Source organism: Bombina bombina, chromosome 2 (assembly GCF_027579735.1).
Source record: "Bombina bombina isolate aBomBom1 chromosome 2, aBomBom1.pri, whole genome shotgun sequence".
NCBI classification, from domain to species: Eukaryota; Metazoa; Chordata; class Amphibia; order Anura; family Bombinatoridae; genus Bombina; species Bombina bombina.
In genome coordinates, this window is record NC_069500.1 from 379,375,641 (window position 1) to 379,399,157 (window position 23,517).

Genomic DNA, 23,517 nt, shown 5'->3' on the forward strand with positions numbered 1-23,517 from the left:
ATAAAAATATGAATATTTCACATTACAATGTTCTGCACATAGCAGAATATGTTCTATTTATTCATAAATACATATTTCTCTTGTTAAGTGTATCCAGTCCATGGATCATCCATTACTTGTGGGATATTCTCCTTCCCAACAGGAAGTTGCAAGAGGATCACCCACAGCAGAGCTGCTATATAGCTCCTCCCCTCACTGTCATATCCAGCCATTCTCTTGCAACTCTCAACTAAGATGGAGGTCGTAAGAGGACTGTGGTGTTTTATACTTAGTTTATTTCTTCAATCAAAAGTTTGTTATTTTTAAATGGTACCGGAGTGTACTGTTTATCTCAGGCAGTATTTAGAAGAAGAATCTGCCTGCGTTTTCTATGATCTTAGCAGAAGTAACTAAGATCCTTTGCTGTTCTCACATATTCTGAGGAGTGAGGTAACTTCAGAGGGGGAATAGCGTGCAGGTTTTCCTGCAATAAGGTATGTGCAGTTAAAATATTTTTCTAGGGATGGAATTTGCTAGAAAATGCTGCTGATACCGAAGTAATGTAAGTAAAGCCTTAAATGCAGTGATAGCGACTGGTATCAGGCTTATTAATAGAGATACATACTCTTATAAAAGTGTATTTTAAAACGTTTTCTGGCATGTTTAATCATTTTTTACATATGTTTGGTGATAAAACTTATTGGGGCCTAGTTTTTTTCCACATGGCTGGCTTGAATTTTGCCTAGAAACAGTTCCCTGAGGCTTCCCACTGTTGTAATATGAGTGGGAGGGGCCTATTTTAGCGCTTTTTTGCGCAGCGAAAATTACAGACACAGACTTCTAGCTTCTTCCTGCATGATCCAGGACTTCTTTGAAGGGCTCAAAAGGCTTCAAAAGTCGCATTGAGGGAGGTAAAAAGCCACAGTAGAGCTGTGGCAGTTGTTGTGACTGTTTAAAAAACGTTTTTGTCATTTGTTATTCCGTTTTTGGTATTAAGGGGTTAATCATCCATTTGCAAGTGGGTGCAATGCTCTGCTAACTTATTACATACAATGTAAAAATTTCGTTAGTGTAACTGCATTTTTTCACTGTTATTTCAAAATTTGGGAAAATTTGTGTTTCTTAAAGGCACAGTAACGTTTTTTATATTACTTGTAAACTTGTTTTAAAGTGTTTTCCAAGCTTGCTAGTCTCATTGCTAGTCTGTTTAAACATGTCTGACACAGAGGAACCTACTTGTTCATTATGTTTGAAAGCCATGGTGGAGCCCCATAGGAGAATGTGTACTAAATGTATTGATTTCACCTTAAACAGTAAAGATCAGTCTTTATCTATAAAAGAATTATCACCAGAGGGTTCTGTCGAGGGGGAAGTTATGCCGACTAACTCTCCCCACGTGTCAGACCCTTCGCCTCCCGCTCAGGGGACGCACGCTAATATGGCGCCAATTACATCAGGGACGCCCATAGCGATTACCTTGCAGGACATGGCTGCAATCATGAATAATACCCTGTCAGAGGTTTTATCTAGATTGCCTGAATTAAGAGGCAAGCGCGATAGCTCTGGGGTTAGGAGAGATACAGAGCGCGCAAATGCTGTTAGAGCCATGTCTGATACTGCGTCACAGTATGCAGAACATGAGGACGGAGAGCTTCAGTCTGTGGGTGACATCTCTGACTCGGGGAAACCTGAATCAGAGATTTGTAATTTTAAATTTAAGCTTGAGAACCTCCGTGTATTGCTTGGGGAGTTATTAGCTGCTCTGAATGACTGTTGCCATTCCAGAGAAATTGTGTAGGCTGGATAGATACTATGCGGTGCCAGTGTGTACTGACGTTTTTCCTATACCTAAAAGGCTTACAGAAATTATTAGCAAGAAGTGGGATAGACCCGGTGTGCCTTTTTCCCCACCTCCTATATTTAGAAAAATGTTTCCAATAGACGCCACTACACGGGGCTAATGGCAGACGGTCCCTAAAGTGGAGGGAGCAGTTTCTACTTTAGCAAAGCGTACCACTATCCCGGTTGAGGACAGTTGTGCTTTTTCAGATCCAATGGATAAAAAATTGGAGGGTTACCTTAAGAAAATGTTTATTCAACAAGGTTTTATTTTGAAGCCCCTTGCATGCATTGCGCCTGTCACAGCTGCGGCGGCATTCTGGTTTGAGGCCCTGGAAGAGGCCATCCAGACAGCTCCATTGAATGAATTTATTGACAAGCTTAGAACGCTTAAGCTAGCTAACTCATTTGTTTCTGATGCCATTGTTCATTTGACTAAACTAACGGGCTAAGAATTCTGGATTCGCCATCCAGGCGCGTAGGGTGCTATGGCTTAAATCCTGGTCAGCTGACGTGACTTCAAAGTCTAAATTACTCAACATTCCTTTCAAGGGGCAGACCCTATTCGGGCCTGGCTTGAAGGAAATTATTGCTGACATTACTGGAGGCAAGGGTCATACCCTTCCTCAGGACAGGGCCAAATCAAAGGCCAAACAGTCTAATTTTCGTGCCTTTCGAAATTTCAAGGCAGGAGCAGCATCAACTTCCTCCGCTTCAAAACAAGAGGGAACTGTTGCTCATTCCAGATAGGCCTGGAAACCTAACCAGTCCTGGAACAAGGGCATGCAGGCCAGAAAGCCTGCTGCTGCCCCCAAGACAGCATGAAGGAACGGCCCCCTATCCGGAAACGGATCTAGTGGGGGGCAGACTTTCTCTCTTCGCCCAGGCGTGGGCAAGAGATGTTCAGGATCCCTGGGCGTTGGAGATCATATGGATATCTTTTGGACTTCAAAGCTTCTCCTCCACAAGGGAGATTTCATCTTTCAAGGTTATCAGCAAACCAGATAAAGAAAGAGGCATTCCTAAGCTGTGTGCAAGACCTCCTAGTAATGGGAGTGATCCATCCAGTTCCGCGGAAGGAACAAGGACAGGGATTTTATTCAAATCTGTTTGTGGTTCCCAAGAAAGAGGGAACCTTGGATCTAAAGATCTTAAACAAATTCCTCAGAGTTCCATCATTCAAAATCGAAACTATTCGGACCATCCTACCCATGATCCAAGAGGGTCAGTACATTACCACAGTGGACTTAAAGGATGCCTACCTTCACATACCGATTCACAAAGATCATCATCGGTTCCTAAGGTTTGCCTTTCTAGACAGGCATTACCAATTTGTACCTCTTCCCTTCAGGTTGGCCACTGCCCCGAGAATTTTTACAAAGGTTCTGGGCTCACTTCTGGTGGTTCTAAGACCGCGAGGCATAGCGGTGGCTCCATATCTAGATGACATCCTGATACAGGCGTCAAGCTTTCAACTTGCCAAGTCTCATACAGAGATAGTTCTGGCATTTCTGAGGTCGTATGGGTGGAAAGTGAACGTGGAAAAGAGTTCTCTATCACCACTCACAAGAGTCTCCTTCCTAGGGACTCTTATAGATTCTGTAGAGATGAAAATTTACCTGACGGAGTCCAGGTTATCAAAACTTCTAAATGCTTGCCGTGTCCTTCATTCCATTCCATGCCCGTCAGTGGCTCAGTGCATGGAAGTAATCGGCTTAATGGTAGCGGCAATGGACATAGTGCCATTTGCGCGCCTGCATCTCAGACCACTGCAATTATGCATGCTAAGTCAGTGGAATGGGGATTACTCAGATTTGTCCCCTCTACTAAATCTGGATCAAGAGACCAGAGATTCTCTTCTCTGGTGGCTTTCTCGGGTCCATCTGTCCAAGGGTATGACCTTTCGCAGGCCAGATTGGACAATTGTAACAACAGATGCCAGCCTTCTAGGTTGGGGCGCAGTCTGGAACTCCCTGAAGGCTCAGGGATCGTGGACTCAGGAGGAGAAACTCCTCCCAATAAATATTCTGGAGTTAAGAGCAATATTCAATGCTCTTCTAGCTTGGCCTCAGTTAGCAACACTGAGGTTCATCAGATTTCAGTCGGACAACAACACGACTGTGGCTTACATCAACCATCAAGGGGGAACCAGGAGTTCCCTAGCGATGTTAGAAGTCTCAAAGATAATTCGCTGGGCAGAGTCTCACTCTTGCCACCTGTCAGCGATCCACATCCCAGGCGTAAACTGGGAGGCGGATTTTCTAAGTCGTCAGACTTTTCATCCGGGGGAGTGGGAACTCCATCCGGAGGTGTTTGCTCAACTGGTCCATCGTTGGGGCAAACCAGAACTGGATCTCATGGCGTCTCACCAGAACGCCAAGCTTCCTTGTTACGGATCCAGGTCCAGGGACCCGGGAGCAACACTAATAGATGCTCTAGCAGCTCCTTGGTTCTTCAACCTGGCCTATGTGTTTCCACCATTTCCTCTGCTCCCTCGACTGATTGCCAAATCAAACAGGAGAGAGCATCAGTGATTCTGATAGCGCCTGCGTGGCCACGCAGGACCTGGTATGCAGACCTAGTGGACATGTCATCTCTTCCACCATGGACCTTTCAATAATCCAAATCTAATTTCTCTGAGACTGACTGCATGGAGATTGAACGCTTGATTCTATCAAGGCGTGGCTTCTCAGAGTCAGTCATTGGTACCTTAATACAGGCACGGAAGCCTGTCACCAGGAAAATCTACCATAAGATATGGCGTAAATATCTTTATTGGTGTGAATCCAAGAGTTACTCATGGTGTAAGGTTAGGATTCCTAGGATATTGTCCTTTCTCCAAGAGGGTTTGGACAAAGGCTTATCAGCTAGTTCTTTAAAAGGACAGATCTCTGCTCTGTCTATTCTTTTGCACAAGCATCTGGCAGAAGTTCCAGATGTCCAGGCATTTTGTCAGGCTTTGGTTAGGATTAAGCCTGTGTTTAAAACTATTGCTCCCCCGTGGAGCTTAAACTTGGTTCTTAAAGTTCTTCAGGGAGTTCCGTTTGAACCCCTTCATTCCATTGATATTAAACTTTTATCTTGGAAAGTTCTGTTTTTGATGGCTATTTCCTCGGCTCGAAGAGTCTCTGAGTTATCTGCCTTACATTGTGATTCTCCTTATCTGATTTTTCATTCAGACAAGGTAGTTCTGCGTACCAAACCTGGGTTTTTACCTAAGGTGGTTTCTAACAGGAATATCAATCAAGAGATTGTTGTTCCATCATTGTGTCCTAATCCTTCTTCAAAGATGGAACGTCTTTTGCATAATCTGGATGTTGTCCGTGCCTTGAAGTTTTACTTACAGGCTACTAAGGATTTTTGTCAAACATCTGCCCTGTTTGTCGTTTACTCTGGACAGAGGAGAGGTCAAAAAGCTTCGGCAACCTCTCTCTCCTTTTGGCTTCGGAGCATAATACGCTTAGCCTATGAGACTGCTGGACAGCAGCCCCCTGAAAGGATTACAGCTCATTCTACTAGAGCTGTGGCTTCCACCTGGGCCTTTAAAAATGAGGCCTCTGTTGAACAGATTTGCAAGGCTGCGACTTGGTCTTCGCTTCACACCTTTTCAAAATTTTACAAATTTGACACTTTTGCTTCTTCGGAGGCTGTTTTTGGGAGAAATGTTCTACAGGCAGTGGTTCCTTCCGTTTAAGTTCCTGCCTTGTCCCTCCCATCATCCGTGTACTTTAGCTTTGGTATTGGTATCCCACAAGTAATGGATGATCCGTGGACTGGATACACTTAACAAGAGAAAACATAATTTATGCTTACCTGATAAATTTATTTCTCTTGTAGTGTATCCAGTCCACGGCCCGCCCTGTCCTTTTAAGGCAGGTCTAAATTTTAATTAAACTGCAGTCACCACTGCACCCTATGGTTTCTCCTTTCTCGTCTTGTTTTGGTCGAATGACTGGATATGACAGTGAGGGGAGGAGCTATATAGCAGCTCTGCTGTGGGTGATCCTCTTGCAACTTCCTGTTGGGAAGGAGAATATCCCACAAGTAATGGATGATCCGTGGACTGGATACACTACAAGAGAAATAAATTTATCAGGTAAGCATAAATTATGTTTTTTACATACAGTGCCCTTCACTTATATTGGCACCCTTGGTGAATATGAAGGCTGGGAAAAATTGTCTTTAATGTTTAACCTTTTGATCTTACGTTAAAAATTACACAAAAATACTCTGCTCTCATGATATCAAACAATTGAAAACACAGGCTTATCAAATTTTTATTTATAGATATATATATACATATATATATATATATATATATATATATATATATATATATATATATATATATATATATAATTTGTGAATCCGCCCTCCTGTAGTCAACTACATGGTCGTTCAGCTCCTAGTAACATTCCAGGATTTTTATCAAATAGTGGTCACAATTATTCTGAAGAAAGGGACTGTATATTCCCTGAAACGTCAAAACATTTGACCACTATTTGATGAAAATCCTGGAATGTTGCTGTTTTTCTTTTATATATATATATATATATATATATATATATATATATATATATATATATATATATATATATATATATATGTATATAAAAACATTTTTATATAATGAATCTGTGATAAACACAAAATATTATATATAGCTGCACACACAGTAAATGGGATAATAGGTAAATTATTAACTAAATAGCACAGAATTTATATTAAATCAAAATAATAATCAAGGTATGGGTCCTGTACGAATAAACAGTAAAGATGTCCAGGCTAGGCGACCATATAGGAGAGTTGGAGATGTTGCCGATGACATGTTTCATGGATGTGTCTGATTTGTCAGACACCACACCCACCTTATGTCATGTTGTTGGACACGCTGTATCGATTCACCATGCTGCTTGTGGTAGATGAGCGTGTTTGGACATCAGACTGGCCTAGCGGTTAATGATTCCGAACCTTGTGAAAGCCCTGGAATATATTGACTTGGCAATAGAATTAAGAAGTCATCGGCTACATCTCCAGCTCTCCTATATGGTCGCCTAGCCTGGACATCTTTACTGTTTTTTCGTACAGGACGCATACCTTACCTAATATGATTGAGGTCCTATTTTGTGAGTAGCCATTGCTCAGGGGAACTGTGTATCTGATTTACGATTAAGTTTATTTTAAAATATTCTACACTATAAGTAGTTTTTTTGTGCACTTGCTTTTTTTTAGATTCTTCATATATATATATATATATATATATATATATATATATATATATATATATTTATTTATTTATATACAGTATATACATATACACATACACATTGGAGCCCTATCCAGTCAAACACTTTGCCATATAACTTTTTAACAATATTAAAATTATATATTTTATTAAGAAGTGTATATGTAAGTCTAAGGGGCCGATTTATTAATGTCGGACGGACATGATAAGCTGCAGCGTATCATGTCCGCCAGACAACGCTGAATGCAGACAGCATACGCTGTCGGCATTTAGCATTGCACAAGCAGTTCTAATGAACTGTTTGTGCAATGCCGCCCCCTGCAGATTCTCTGCCAATCGGCCACTAGTAGGGGGTGTCAATCAACCCGATCGTTTTCGATTGGGTTAATTGCTGTACGCCGCTCAGAGGTGGCAGATCCAGTTAAGGAGCAGTGGTCTTAAGACCGCTGCTTCTTAACTCCTATTTCCGGTGAGCCTGAAGACTTGCGCGGAAACAGGGCAAGTTGGCCCCATTGGGGGCATAGTAAATTGCCCCCCATCACTTTATTTTAATATGTTTCGGATGTGTTTTGTGAACCCTTACATTTTCCTTTAGTTCTCAAGTTATGTTAAATATTCTAGCGCAGTTTCAGCTTTTGCTTGAGCACAACCCATAACTTTGAACTTACAAATATGAGTGCTATTTAGCATAGTCACAATATTTATTGGAAGTAAAGTTTGCAATAGAGCGATGCCTGCTATGCTTACCCTCCTCTGGTAAATGGGATTTACCATGGATTTTTAATATCAAGCTGCGTAATAATGTTATCTAATTCCCGTCATATTGCTTTTCGTGTCCTGCGCTATCATTAATGCTCCTCTTGTGATCTGACCTATTAGTGTTATTTTTTGCTAAGGTCACACAAAATATAAAGAGCCCTGCACTGTTTAGTATGTCCAAAGTTATTAAATAATGCCTAGAACCATCACTAAATTACATGCCTTTCTGATAATCAGATTATTATAATACGTACCAACACATATCTAGTAGAACCTGGAAATTATATGTATAAAAGGGGCAATAATTAAAGGGACAGTGTATCCTTTTTTTGCCCTCCCTTTTGATTTGTAATTTTCAAATTATGTAATTTACCTGCTAGAGTGCAATACATTGTTTACAAATAGCTACTCTACCTTTATTTTGGCATTTGAAATAACTGATTTTGCCTATTTTATCCCTACCTATACTAAACGTTTCTATACTTAACTATTGGCTATAGAAAATCTGTGTAAACATAGACAGCAGAAGAAATTACACTCCCAGTGGGAATTAGGATAAAAAAATGTTAATTTTCAATTGTTGTCTCTAATAATTGGGCTTTGGTATACAGACAGAGATAATATAAAGAAACGTCTGTGTGCACAGAATGTTATAAAATAAAAATATCTGATTTCCCTGCAAGTTCAACCCATCTAATAGATTGTGGTTTCAAAAAACTTCATATACAAAAAACCTAGAAGAAGCAATTTCTCATACATTGGGGCCTATCTATCAAGCTCCGAAAGGAGCTTGACGGCCCCTGTTTCTGGAGAGTCTTCAGACTCGCCAGAAACAGCAGTTATGAAGCAGCGGTCACAGACATCGTCGGAAATCAACCCGATCAAGTACGATCTGGTTGATTGACACCCCCCTGCTGGCGACCCATTGGCTGCGAGTCTGCAGGGGGCGGCGTTGCTCACAAGAGCTGCTGGTGCAATGCTGAATACGGAGAGCGTATTGCTCTCCGCATTCAGCGAGGTCTGGCGGACCTGATCCGCACTGTCGGATCAGGTCCACTAGACTTTGTTAAATTGAGGCCATTGCATATTCTGCAATTATTGTAATAAGTCATTGGAAACACATTAAGGGAAAACAATTTTACAGTACACTGTGCCTTTAAACTAATCCTATATTATTTGTACATTTTAACCTATTTGGTGATGCCACAAAGCACAAGTTTAAAAAATTTTGATTCCAAATTCTATTGTTAAATTTGCTTTGTTCTCTAGCTGGTGGCTGTACATATAGGCCTCTTGTCATACGCTCACCCAAAGTATTTATTTAGCTAGCTCCCAGTAGTGCATTGCTGCTCCTGAACCTTCCTAGCTTTACTCTTCAACAAAGGATACCAAGAGAACAAAGCACATTTGATAATAAAGGTATATTCGGGGTTGTTTTAAATTGTATTATCGGTCTGAATCATGAAAGTTTCATTTAGTTTTTATTCCCCATAACTATGAAAACACCCAAAAATGTTGTCCATTCCTGCGGATACATAATGTTTAAAATGTATTACAGTGCTTTGTTTTTGAAAAACTTTTTTTTTTCTGCTCTGAAAAAACAACAACTTTTTTTGTTGTTCTTATTATTGGGAGTTGTAGGTGATGATATATTAGAACAAGACTGTAGAAATCTAAAACAGGTAAATGAAGAGTTGCAAATCTGACAGGCACATAATTTCCTTATGCTTTATATAATAAAATATATTTCTCTCCTCACAGGACACAGAGATTTTGAACACAGCTATTCTTACCGGAAAGACAGTAGCAGTACCTGTAAAAGTAGTGTCTGTTGAAGAAAACAACTACGTAATGGATATTTCTGAGCTAGTGGAGTGTAAGTCTTCTGATGAGGATGTCGTAAAAGTAAGTAACTGTACTGAACTTAAGTAAACTATTGTGACCAGCGCTTAAAGAGATATACAACCTGTATTGTTCACATTAAAGTCAAAGTATATTTGTGACATGTCTACCTCCCAACTTATGAAAGGGCCAAAGAGGGACACATTTCTTCTCTACTAACAGAGCTCCAATGGTCGCCCCCCACATATTTTTTTTCAATATTATTTACCATCTCATGTAATATTGCAATGTCTCAGGTTATTGTCAGAGGTTCCACCCCCTGCACCTGTTTAGCAAAATAGAATGACAAGAGCTGTGCTTAGACTTGCTCAGTGATGTGTGCATGTCACTGTCATCACAAAATAGTTATCCCTGCAGAAAAAGGATCTTGTTATTCAAGAATAAAATATGAAGTCTGTTTCTTCATAAATGGAAAGAGTCCACAGCTGCATTCATTACTTTTGTGAAATAAGAACCTGGGCACCAGGAGGAGGCAAAGACACCCCAGCCAAAGGCTTAAATACTCCTCCCACTTCCCTCATCCCCCAGTCATTCTTTGCCTTTCGTCCCAGGAGGTTGGCAGAGAAGTGTCAGATGTTTAGTTTTCGTCTCTTATGGAGGGTAGTACTCTTCGACATGGGACGGGAGTTTTAAGTAATCCTTTCAGTCTCTCAGTGAGGGCTTGGAAAGTTAGAATCCGGAGATGCAGGATGAGTCTTTCTGCAAAACCATTCCGATTTATTTTAACAACTCCACAAGCAATCAGCGTTGTCGAACTTCGCTTCACTGCTGGCTTTCTTCTCTCAAGTCCATGGCGGAGGCAATGCTACTATCTGTCACACGTGAAGGGCCATGTTCCTGTTCCACAGCGTAGATTCCAGTAAGATTGTTTCATTTTAATTGTTCATGAATGTACTGTCACTTAATTGTTCCTGAGAATTTACATGAAAAATGCAGGGTCTCAGTGGGACTCCTTTAGTATCTTGGAATCGAGGGTTAATATCTCCTGAGGGGGATTATTGAACAGGGTTTTTTTAATCATGTTTGTTATGTGATTCAATCTGCTTATGTGTAGTGTTATCTGGGCTCATGGCTTCGGAACATAATGGCGTTTTGAAGTGACGCCACCTTACGGTTCGGCATGATTTATTTGGACTGTACGGTTCACCTTGTGACCGAGCGTGTTTATGTTTTGGTTCCCATTTCCACATTCCTGACTGTGTGGCGATGGAGAAATCTGGTCCACTGGTGTCTAGTGCATAGGAGGTGGTGAGTGCCCCAGCCATTGTGGGTGTCATGTGCCATCTAAATTGTTTAATATATAATCCATCTTTTGGTATCCTTTATCCAATTATGGAGGATACTGATGTTGAGATTGTTCCACTTTCTGATTCAGATTCTTTGTCCTGTGAAGAATGTGAATTGGCCCCATTAACACAGGTCAGTCAGTTATGTTCTTTAGGCTGTTCTAGAGCGCCTTGTTCCTCGGGCTCGGGATTTCAAGAGACTGCTGAGCCTTCCGCCTCGGGGGGCCCTGTCCTCCGGGAGGCGAGTTCCCTACCATTCCCTTCTACTACTACACATGCGGTGTGCCTTTCGTTACCAGCTGGCTCACCTTTGTGTTCTCCTTAGACACGTTATTGAGTTGTTTAGGGACCCTATCCTTCTCGGCTATGGGACTCCTCAGTCGTCTACTTCAAATGGATTACCTCGTTAGACATAGGGGGATGACGTAATCTCCTTTTAGTCTTGTTATCGAGATCCTTCCCAGTTTTTGTGGAAGAACTGATTTCCGCTAGGCTGGTCCTGCGGGCATTCTGTTCTTCTTAGGCATTAACCTTGGAGTTGCCTTTCATTTAATTTTATCCGGTTAGGATGAATTTTATTTTTATTTTTGTTTCCTTCGGGAACTTTATCTGGGATCGATACTTGCTGTTTACTTCTATGAAAGTTGTTTGAGACATGCTAGTCCCATGTTTGTCTGTTTTCTTCCTCCCTCTCTGAGGGTGGATTTAGCTGGCTTGGCAGTTATGACCCGGTTGCAGGCTGGTCCTGCTTAGGCTTAGATCTTCTGTCTCGCGGCTTAGACACGGGGGGTCTGTTCTATCTAGCTGGTCAGGTTGGGGCGCCATTATTTATGTTTCTTGTTTCTCTGGTGACTGGGTCAATGATTTTTACTGCGTCACTCTCTGCTGCTCCCGATACCTTAGGGACCTAGAGTATTCCTTCCCATGTGGTGGGAAGATTAGAGGGTTTAGCGCCTCTTTTCCACCGGTTTGGGCAGTTTTGCCTCTAGGAGGCTCTGGAGATTGTCCTCTTCAGACTTGTTCCTTTAGGGGTTCTCTTCTCAGAGACCTTTATGGACTTTGTCTCCTCTGGGGACATGGTTCCCTTCAGGGGTTGATCACTCCTTTTCGGAACATTAGACAGTGGGGTCCTTTTTGGGCTCTAATAGGGGTCCTCTCCCGTGCTTGGAATGCTCTGCATATTCTACTGAAGTAGCAGTAGTCCTAGTAGCTTCCCGCTTATAGGGTTCAGGTATTGCCATACATGTGGCATTTAAACCCGGGTTTTCTGTCCTCTGACTTTGTATCTGAGGTGTTGCAGAGGCATGCTGTTACTCTGTTCGGGTGACTTGTCCTCTCTGTTCCACTTGTGCTTGGAAAACTAGCTCAGCATCCGAGGGTTGAAAGTTTGATCCCCAGCGAGGTCTCATCAGTTTCCTCCTTTTGAGGTTGTTAGAATGAGCCTTAGCTTTTTTCTCGAGATTGATAGAATGAGCAGACCCTTGAATCCCTTTAGGGGGATTAGCTACGCATTCCAACTTCAATCTTGTTTAAAGGGGATTAGTCACATTTTTCAAGCACATTCAGGTCATGTTGATGGACACCTGTCAGCTCTAGCGTCATTGTATGGCCTAAGGAAGCTTAGCTCCGTTGGAGTGTTGGGCTCCTATAAGGGGTGGTCTCTTCCCTTTGGGTTGGGACTTGCAAGGGCTTCTTGCTTTGGACATCCAGTTTAATCTGGATTTTTTCCCTGGGAAGTCTGTATTTGTTATCAGATGAGGGATTACTTTCCTGGACGTCGTTTAATCTAAACATTTGTGGGTCCCGGCCTCTTGTCCTGATTCGTCTGGTTGTCTAGGGTTTGACTCTGTGTTTTCACCTTGTGGGTCCCGCTGCGGGATGTTACCGGACCTTGTGCTCTTAGGATGGGCCTGGGGGTTCCAGGGTACTTGGGCTTAGCCTTTGTTCTGGTCATTCTGTTTTACATCTTGGCCAGATTGTGTGAGAGATGGGGCTCCTTGGAGGCTCGTCTTGTGCCGGCAGATACGGTTCCCTTGAGACAGCTTACTAAGGTAACTTGTTGGAGGTGTGGATCTTTTTTAAGGGCCTCTCCGGTGTTCGGGAATCTGGCCAGATGGTCATCCAGTGTTGGAGGAGTAGTCTGCTCTTTGAGTTATTTCTTCCATCTGGGGAGCTGCTGGCTCCATGTTAAGACTTAGTGGCTTGCTAGATCCCCTGGGGTCTACCATCTGCTTCCTGTCTCTGGGTGAGGTGGCTGTGTCAACTTCTTTTTCGGCCCTCTTGGGGGCCGGTCTTGGGGTTCCTTTGAGTTCCCCTGCCTCAGTCCCGCCGTTGTTTAGTCTGGTACGGCTGGGTGAAGGTTGAGATCTGTCGATTCTCCTCAGGTCTTGGGGGTGCCAGTGTACCTTTTTTTGAGGTTCTGTGCCTCTTCCATGTTTGAAATCTGTACGTAGGCCTGGCGGCCTAAATTTCCTGGAGTATACCTTCTATCTGGAGGTGGGGCAATTGGAAAGTTTATCGGCCGCTCTCCCTTACGGATAGTGATTGTCCATGCCTCCCTACGGATGGCAGCGGGTTACTGGACTCGGATTTTTACCCTTCTGAGTTTACTACTGGTAATATTTTTCATGTGCTCAGTCTCTGAGTTTTGACATTGAGGACCTTTGGTCCTTCGCTGTCTTTCTAGATGCCGTTGCTCGATGTTGGGGAGATGTTCTTCTCCTTGATGTGGCTCAGTATGCTCCTGTGGTTTTACCTGGGTTGGGCATCGCTTACCATTGTTCTCAGGATCTTCGGGTCTTTGTGGGCTTGTTGTTCCTTTTTGGATCTTGCGGTACCTTTTTGGGTATTCCTACAGCTCCCTTTTATTCTTTCCCTTTTTGGGGGTTTAATACTTGTGCTAGCAAGAGGGGTGTGGGGACCGACTGCTGAGCGAAGGTTCTCCTGGAGGAGTGTTGACTCAGTGTGTTTACTTGCGGTCTCTAGTTCGGTCAGTGTCCTTTGGGCCTTTTCCTTCTAGTTTTTGTTTTGCCTGGCTTTGACAATGCAGGGTTTGGTTGGGTTGTGGTTTTTCAGGCCTGGTATCTTCAGAATGGGCCGCATATTCTACCCTCCCATTCTTGCATTCAGTGTCCTCTATAGCTTGGGTATTGTTTTCCCAAAAGTAATGAACGCAGCTGTGGACTCTTTCCATTTATGAAGAAAAACATAAATTATGCTTACCTGATAACTTTCTTTTCTTCAGATGGAAAGAGTCCACAGCCGCCCACCCATATTTTTTTCTGTGGAGTGTCTGCTATTTTTAAATTTTCTGGCACCTTTTCACCCTGGTATTTCTTCCACTGTTCCTTGTTCCTCGGCAGAATGACTGGGGGATGAGGGAAGTGGGAGGAGTATTTGAGCCTTTGGCTGGGGTGTCTTTGCCTCCTCCTGGTGGCCAGGTTCTTATTCCCAAAAGTAATGATTGCAGCTGTGGACTCTTTCCATCTGAAGAAAAGAAAATTATCATGTAAGCATAATTTATGTTTTTGTCCTGTCTGACAGTATAGATAACTCTAAAGGGTTGATAATGAACAGTAAGGTCAAAGTCAAAATTAAACTTGATTTTGAGTGAGCATTCCATTACAAAAAAAAAATCAATTTAATTGTTTACCAAATTTGTTCTATTTGTATCCTTTGTTCAAAAACAAATATGCCTCTTGTCATTGACTCTACCAATATGCTCAGCTAGCTCTCAGTAGTGCATTGCTACTCCTTCAAAAAAAAGGATACCAAAAGAATGAACAAAATTGATAAGAGAATCAAATTGGAAAGTTGTTTAAAAAGTATGCTCTGTATAAATAATTTAAAGCAATACATGCTTCTGATATGAAGTGATTTAACCCATGAATGCCTATAACATGTGGCAGTATTTTTAACCCCTTACCTGGTATTGAAAAGCAGTAAAGAAAGCAAAAGCAGCTGTTAGGCATAAGCTGTGTCAGAGTACAGCTGCTATGATCTTGTCACCTCTCCCTTACCAAAAGTTTTTCATATGTAGAAATTATAAATCATTCCTTAGAGACACTGAAGGCTAAATGTTTATGCAACAACAGTTACAGTACAGTGTATACAGCATGTGTGCCTATGTAAAAAGTTCTCATTTCACAAACATGCCTACCATTATGTGCCTGCTACTAGAATGAACAGGAATGTCAGCCCAGTGTCACTGACCTGTAAGGCTGAGGCCCAGAAAGACACTGAAGGCTAAATGTTTATGCAACAACAGTTACAGTACAGTGTATACAGCATGTGTGCCTATGTAAAAAGTTCTCATTTCACAAACATGCCTACCATTATGTGCCTGCTACTAGAATGAACAGGAATGTCAGCCCAGTGTCACTGACCTGTAAGGCTGAGGCCCAGAAAGAAGACAATTTATATGGATCATCTATTAATCAGTGCTTTCCTAGTCAGACTGACCATGCGATCTCCAGCTATGAGGAAGACCGCAGTGGGTAAAAGTTCAAGAAGGAGCAGAAGGATGGGAAAGCTAAAGATCGGCAGCGTGGAGCTGAACTAGCTTGGCACTTGACAGCTTCTTCTGCAACTGCATATCATTTAAACATTGTATATAAATGAGGCGACATAGCTCTTATAGGTATCACTAGCTGGTAAGCCTGCCCAGAGGGCTGTCTATGTATTGTAAATACAACAAATAAAAAATAGAACTACAGAAAAAAATAAACACATTATCCAAAATAAAAAAATTCAACCTAATCCCTATGAAAATTAAAAATCCCCCCCAAAATAAAAACACCCCCTATTTTTTTTATTTTTGATCATTTGTTTATTATTTTCTGTAAAGTTATTTGTATAGAGTTTTTTATTTTTTATAATTTTAGTTTAATTTAAACTTTTAGAGTTTTTTTTATTTTAAAAGTAATGTTAGGTTTTTTATTTTAATTGTATTTAATTAGGTAACTGGGTTTAATATAGGCAGTGTTAGGTTAGGGGGCTTAGTAATTTAATTAGTTATTTGCTTTGTGGGTTTTGGCGGTTTAAGGGGTTACTAGGGTAATTAGGTTTATTGTGATGTGGGTGGTTGACGGTTAAGGGATTAATATGTTAGGTTATTTGCGGATTAGGGGTTAATTACCTTATTATTTTGCGATGTGTGGGTTTGCTGTTTAAATGTTAATACTTCATGTGGGAGGTTAGGTTTTTTTGTTATACTTTGTGCGGGCAGTGTTTTTTTTTTTTGTAATGCTCCGTTTGCCTTTGCTGCATCCCAGTGGATTCCGAAAATGGCAGGGTGGCACCTCGTGCTGCCACCATTCCATTGACGATGCATGCGCAACTGTCGATGGCGACGGACATTACAAAAGCAATTATAGTATAGATAGGGAGGTTGTTTTTTTTTTTCTTACTTTATTAGTCAAGTTTTTGGTTCAGTGCGCGCACTGTCTGTGCAGTGTAGGAACACTTCAAATACGCCCCCCACCCGCTCGCTGAAAGTTCCGACAAGTGTCAACTATGTTTAGCTGATGTAGCACTCCCTATTATATCCTATGGGGGACACATAGCCACTTGTTGGCACTTCTTGGGTCCGCCCCCTTTTTTTAGAACATATCAACAGACCAATGGACTGTGAAGCCGATGAGGCCAGAAACGCAGTTTCTTGTCGATCTCTCAATGAATGGAATATTGGGGTCATAGTGTTTATAATAAGTTGAGTCGTGTTCAGGCTGTGGTATTCCTAAATTCTGACAAGTCATTATGCTTTGGGGACTGAGTAGAGAAGAAATTATGTAGTTACACGGATATCATAGTTTGCTAGGAAAATGCTGTAAAGTGCTAGATTATTATACTATCATACTGGTATGTGTCTTATAGAAAGCTGGGTAACAGAATTTGCTTTTTGTCCTCTCCATAGAGCATGGGACAAGCATACATTTTTCACAACAGCAAGGGGTGTTTAAAGGGACAGTCAACACCAGAATTTTTGTTGTTTAAAAAGATAGATATTCCCTTTATTACCCATTCCCCAGTTTTGCATAACCAACACAATTATAATAATACAAGTTTTACCTCTGTAATTACCTTGTATCTAAGCCTCTGCAAACTGCCCCCTTATTTCAGTTCTTTTGACAGAGATGCATTTTAGCCAATCAGTGCTCACTCCTAGGTAACTTCACGTGTGTGAGCTCAATGTTATCTATATGGAACACATGAACTAATGCCCTCTAGTGGTGAAAAACTGTCAAAATGCTTTCAGAAAAGAGGCGGCCTTCAATGTCTAAGAATATAGCATATGAACCTCCTAGGTTTAGCTTTCAACTAAGAATACCAAGAGAACAATGCAAAATGGGTAATAAAAGTAAATTGGAAAGGTGTTTGAAATTACATGTCCTATTTGAATCATGAAAGTTTTTTTGGGACTTGACTGCTCTTGAGCTTGATACAGCGGTAATTGGCAGCTATGCCTCTTGTGCCCAGCTCAAGAGTGAAAGTGGATTGCTTCTCTGTAGTGGACTAGAATGATATGAGTGAGATTATCTTTCCTTACTGCACTTTAGCTCCTTAAAGGGACATTTCAGACAATCCACATGGGTGCATTTAAGTTTTGAATAGCAGCATTTTTGTATTATACATGTATAAGCAAAAATTCTTCCAATAAAAGCTATAGCTGTTTCAAATGTGTAATTAATTAATAATTCCTTATAATAGTACAATGTTGGTGCAGATCACCAAGCTATAGAATTGGTTTGTGCTTTGTTATCATATAGAACTCTGGAAAAGTAAGAGACCACTACAAAATGATCAGTTTTTTTGTTTTTACTATCTATAGGTATGTGTTTGTGTAAAATGAACATTTTTGTTTTTTTCTAAACACTACTGATAATGCTTCCAAATTCCCCAAAAAAATATTGTCATTTAGAGCATTTATTTACAGAAAATGACAACTGGTCAAAATATCAGCAGTTTATTCAAACCTCTAATAAGCAAAGAAAACAAGTTCATGTTTATTTTTAAACGACACAATACTAATGTTTTAACTTAGCAAGCGTTCAGAAATCAATATTTGGTGGAATATTCCTGATTTTGAATAACAGCTTTCATGCACCTTGGCATTCTCTCCACCAGTCTTTCAGATTGCTCTTGGCTGACTTTATGCCACTCCTGGCACAAAAACTCAAGCGACTCATCTTTGTTGTAATTGCTTGTTAAGACCGCTGCTTCCTAACTCCTGTTTCCGGCGAGCCTGAAGGCTAGCGCAGAAACAGCTGCATCAAGCTTGATGAATCGGCCCCACATAAAATGCTCCATTTTATGTGTGTGTGTATTTATGTATATATATATTAGTCCTAAAGCCCGTTCACACGGGCCATTTTTTGCAGTACAGTGGTCCCACCCCTTGCGTTCTTTCCCTCCTACTCTCTTTTGCTTTCTCTCTCTCCCCCTCTCTTTTGAGCTCACTCTCCCCCCTCTCTTTTGTGCTCTCTCTTACCCCCCTCTCTTTTGCGCTCTCTCTTTCCCCCCCTCTCTTTTGCGCTCTCTCTCTCCCCCCTCTCTCTCTCTCCCCCTCTCTCTCCCCTCTCTCTTTCTCTCTCCCCTCTCTTTCTCTCTCCCCTCTCGCTCTCTCCCCTCTCTCTCCCCTCTCTCTTTCTCTCTCCCATCTCCCCTCTCTCCCATCTCTCTTTCTCTCTATCTCCCCTCTCTCTCTCTCTTCCCTCTCTCTCTCTCCCCTTTCTCAACCTCTCTCTCCCCCCCTCTCTCTCTCTCTCTCTCTCTCTCTCTCCCCCCTCTATCTATCTCTCTCTCTCCCCTCCCCTCTATCTATCTCTCTCCCCTCTATCTATCTATCTATCTATCTATCTATCTATCTATCTATCTCCCCTCTCTCTCTATCTCCCCTCTCTCTCCCCTCTCTCAACCTCTCTCTCTCTCTCCCTCTCTCTACACTCTCTCTCGCTCCCCTATTTCTATCTCCCCTCTCTCTCCTCTCTCTCCCCTCTCTCTCTCTCTCTCTCTCTCTCTCTCTCTCTCTCTCTCTCTCTTCCCCTCTCTCTCTCTCTCTCTCTCTCTCTCCCCCCTCTGTCTCTCTCTCCCCCTCTCTCTCTCCCATCTCTCTCTCTCCATCTCCCCCCTCTCTCTTTCTCTCTCCCCTCTCTCTCTCTCCTCTCTTTCTCTCCCCTCTCTCTCCACATCTCCCCTCTCTCTCTCCTCTCTCTCTCTCCCCTCTGTCTCTCTCTCTCTCTCTCTCTCTCTCTCCCCCCTCTGTCTCTCTCTCTCCCCCCTCTGTCTCTCTCTCCCCCTCTCTCTCTCTTTCTCCCCTCTTTCTCTCCCATCTCTCTCTCTTCTCTCTTCTCTTTCTCTCTCTCTCCCCTCTCTCTATCTCTCCCCTCTCTCTCTCCCCTCTTTCTCTCCCCTCTTTGTCTCCCCTCTCTCTCTCCATATCTCCCCTCTCTATCTCCCTCCCCCTCTCTCTTTCTCCCCCGCTTGATCTCTCTCTCCCCTCTTGATCTCTCTCTTCTCTCTTTTGAGCTGTTTGAGCTCTCTCCACGGCCTTTCACGGCCCCGCCCCCTTCACGCACCTCCATGCTAGGCTCCGCTCCCTTCACATGCCTTCACGCTAGGTCACGCCCCTTCACGCTCAGCCATGCCCACTTCTGCTTGCGGCAGTCGGCAGATCAGGTAGGGACTTAAGGCCAGGTGTGTTTGTCCTTGTGCTGTCTCTACTGCGCATGACAGCTTCGGACAAACACACTTGGCCTTTTATAGTATAGGATATATATATATATATATATATATATATACAGGGAGTGCAGAATTATTAGGCAAATTAGTATTTTGACCACATCATCCTCTTTATGCATGTTGTCTTACTCCAAGCTGTATAGGCTCGAAAGCCTACTACCAATTAAGCATATTAGGTGATGTGCATCTCTGTAATGAGAAGGGGTGTGGTCTAATGACATCAACACCCTATATCAGGTTTGCATAATTATTAGGCAACTTCCTTTCCTTTGGCAAAATGGGTCAAAAGAAGGACTTGACAGGCTCAGAAAAGTCAAAAGTAGTGAGATATCTTGCAGAGGGATGCAGCACTCTTAAAATTGCAAAGCTTCTGAAGCGTGATCATCGAACAATCAAGCGTTTCATTCAAAATAGTCAACAGGGTCGCAAGAAGCGTGTGGAAAAACCAAGGCGCAAAATAACTGCCCATGAACTGAGAAAAGTCAAGCGTGCAGCTGCCAAGATGCCACTTGCCACCAGTTTGGCCATATTTCAGAGCTGAATTGGAATATATCTAGGGAGAGAGAGAGCGCTGAAACAATTCACCTCAAAGTATACAGGTTGATATCAAAAAATCCCCAGATAAAATTGATGATTGAAATCTATGTAAATAGTCTTCCTGCGCTAAAGGCCAGATTATGTGGACCTAAAGCTAAAACATTTGAGGTGACACTGAATAGATGGAAATGATCACTCAGGACATAAAATATGTTAAATATGAGCTAATATTTATTATTAATAAAAGAGATGATTAAAATATTTTCTTTGAAAATTTATTAGTAAAATAATTTTTTAAATTTTTTTTAAAAAAATTGATTAAAAATAGAATTTAATTGAATTTTGTATTAAAAAGCTGATATAATAATGTTTTTCAGCAAAAATAACAGAGGCAAAAAAGATGAAAAGAAAAGATATAAGTGAGGTGAGTGTACTGAGCAGAGGATATAGTTAGTATACACAGCACATTTAGTTAGTATGTTAGTATAGTTAGTGAGGTTATTCAAACAACAGATGCGGTTAATATACAGCAAGTGTAATGAGTGCAGTGGATTTGATTGAGGTTAAAGTGTAAACTAAAAATGGGTCAGCTAAAGGTGTATAAGCTCAAGTGGTGTGTGCTAAAAGTGGTGTGTGCTAAAAATTTATTATAAATTAAAATTATGTCAACTAAACAGCTATAAAATAAATATACCTAAATTCATCAAGTGGACAGTTGTGCAAAAAAGCAATGTAAATGAAACTTAGCTAAAAAATAAAGTTAAATATTAAAGTTAAATAGAGCTAGGTTAATAAGGCAAAGTTAGTACAACTAAAACAGCGTAACTAAAATTTGGTATTAAAAATTGCCATTTCAAACACAATTGTGATAGAACTGTAAAATGAAAGTTCTTTTCTGTGCACAGATAAAGAGTGTTGGCATATGCAAAATGTTGGGCAAGTGAAATTTTCAGTGCCGTCTCCTTTTTATGTTAAAAGTACCTTGTAAGATCAGACTCACAGTCTTTTTTGTAATTCAATCCTATGGTAAAATCAAATGAAGTAATCCAAAGTTCAGGTAATACCAGGTTACCTTAAGCTGCTTTTATTCAAGGAAGCATCTGTCAGGTTGTTAATATAGTACCTTGTTTCTTTCCTTGTCCTTTGTGGTAAAGCCAGGTTACCACTATGAATTTCAAGCCGCATACAGGGCTGGTGTGACGTTAATGTGGTGCTTCCGCGTCTGGAAGCAGAGTAGTTCTCGTCTGGTCTTTTTCTTGATGATGGTAGTCTGACGTCACAGACTACGGTGGCTCAAATTGGCCAAAAAGAAGTAACGCGTTTCGGTCGTGGACCTTTCTCAAACTTCTGATTTGCTCCGTGTTCGTCTTGGTCTTTATATAGCAGAGCTTGTAACTTGACGTATGTAAGCACCTCCTTATTTGTTGTCAAAGGGCTAACATCAGATATGGGATGCCAGGAATCAGGTGATCACCAGTTGGGTAGAGTATCAGTGGAGAAATTGTCTAGTCCTGGAATCTGAGTCACTCAAGAGCAGGGTGACCTTGGAAGGAAGTGAAATAATGTGATACCAGGTATCACATTATTTCACTTCCTTCCAAGGTCACCCTGCTCTTGAGTGACTCAGATTCCAGGACTAGACAATTTCTCCACTGATACTCTACCCAACTGGTGATCACCTGATTCCTGGCATCCCATATCTGATGTTAGCCCTTTGACAACAAATAAGGAGGTGCTTACATACGTCAAGTTACAAGCTCTGCTATATAAAGACCAAGACGAACACGGAGCAAATCAGAAGTTTGAGAAAGGTCCACGACCGAAACGCGTTACTTCTTTTTGGCCAATTTGAGCCACCGTAGTCTGTGACGTCAGACTACCATCATCAAGAAAAAGACCAGACGAGAACTACTCTGCTTCCAGACGCGGAAGCACCACATTAACGTCACACCAGCCCTGTATGCGGCTTGAAATTCATAGTGGTAACCTGGCTTTACCACAAAGGACAAGGAAAGAAACAAGGTACTATATTAACAACCTGACAGATGCTTACTTGAATAAAAGCAGCTTAAGGTAACCTGGTATTACCTGAACTTTGGATTACTTCATTTGATTTTACCATAGGATTGAATTACAAAAAAGACTGTGAGTCTGATCTTACAAGGTACTTTTAACATAAAAAGGAGACGGCACTGAAAATTTCACTTGCCCAACATTTTGCATATGCCAACACTCTTTATCTGTGCACAGAAAAGAACTTTCATTTTACAGTTCTATCACAATTGTGTTTGAAATGGCAATTTTTAATACCAAATTTTAGTTACGCTGTTTTAGTTGTACTAACTTTGCCTTATTAACCTAGCTCTATTTAACTTTAATATTTAACTTTATTTTTTAGCTAAGTTTCATTTACATTGCTTTTTTGCACAACTGTCCACTTGATGAAGTTAGGTATATTTATTTTATAGCTGTTTAGTTGACATAATTTTAATTTATAATAAATTTTTAGCACACACCACTTTTAGCACACACCACTTGAGCTTATACACCTTTAGCTGACCCATTTTTAGTTTACACTTTAACCTCAATCAAATCCACTGCACTCATTACACTTGCTGTATATTAACCGCATCTGTTGTTTGAATAACCTCACTAACTATACTAACATACTAACTAAATGTGCTGTGTATACTAACTATATCCTCTGCTCAGTACACTCACCTCACTTATATCTTTTCTTTTCATCTTTTTTGCCTCTGTTATTTTTGCTGAAAAACATTATTATATCAGCTTTTTAATACAAAATTCAATTAAATTCTATTTTTAATCAATTTTTTTAAAAAAAATTTAAAAAATTATTTTACTAATAAATTTTCAAAGAAAATATTTTAATCATCTCTTTTATTAATAATAAATATTAGCTCATATTTAACATATTTTATGTCCTGAGTGATCATTTCCATCTATTCAGTGTCACCTCAAATGTTTTAGCTTTAGGTCCACATAATCTGGCCTTTAGCGCAGGAAGACTATTTACATACATATTTCAGAGCTGCAACATCACTGGAGTGCCCAAAAGCACAAGGTGTGCAATACTCAGAGACATGGCCAAGGTAAGAAAGGCTGAATGACGACCACCACTGAACAAGACACACAAGCTGAAAGGTCAAGACTGGGCCAAGAAATATCTCAAGACTGATTTTTCTAAGGTTTTATGGACTGATGAAATGA

At 41.1% G+C, this 23,517-nt stretch overlaps 1 protein-coding gene across 1 annotated transcript in view; it reads left to right on the forward strand.

Moving 5' to 3' along the window:
- Window positions 1-23,517, forward strand: part of TMEM132C (transmembrane protein 132C) — a 563,570-nt gene that overhangs the window by 403,646 nt on the left and 136,407 nt on the right. Inside the window, exon 6 of the mRNA XM_053699778.1 lies at window positions 9,584-9,727. Coding sequence (XP_053555753.1) covers window positions 9,584-9,727 — 144 coding nt within the window. The remainder of the gene's footprint in view (window positions 1-9,583; window positions 9,728-23,517) is intronic.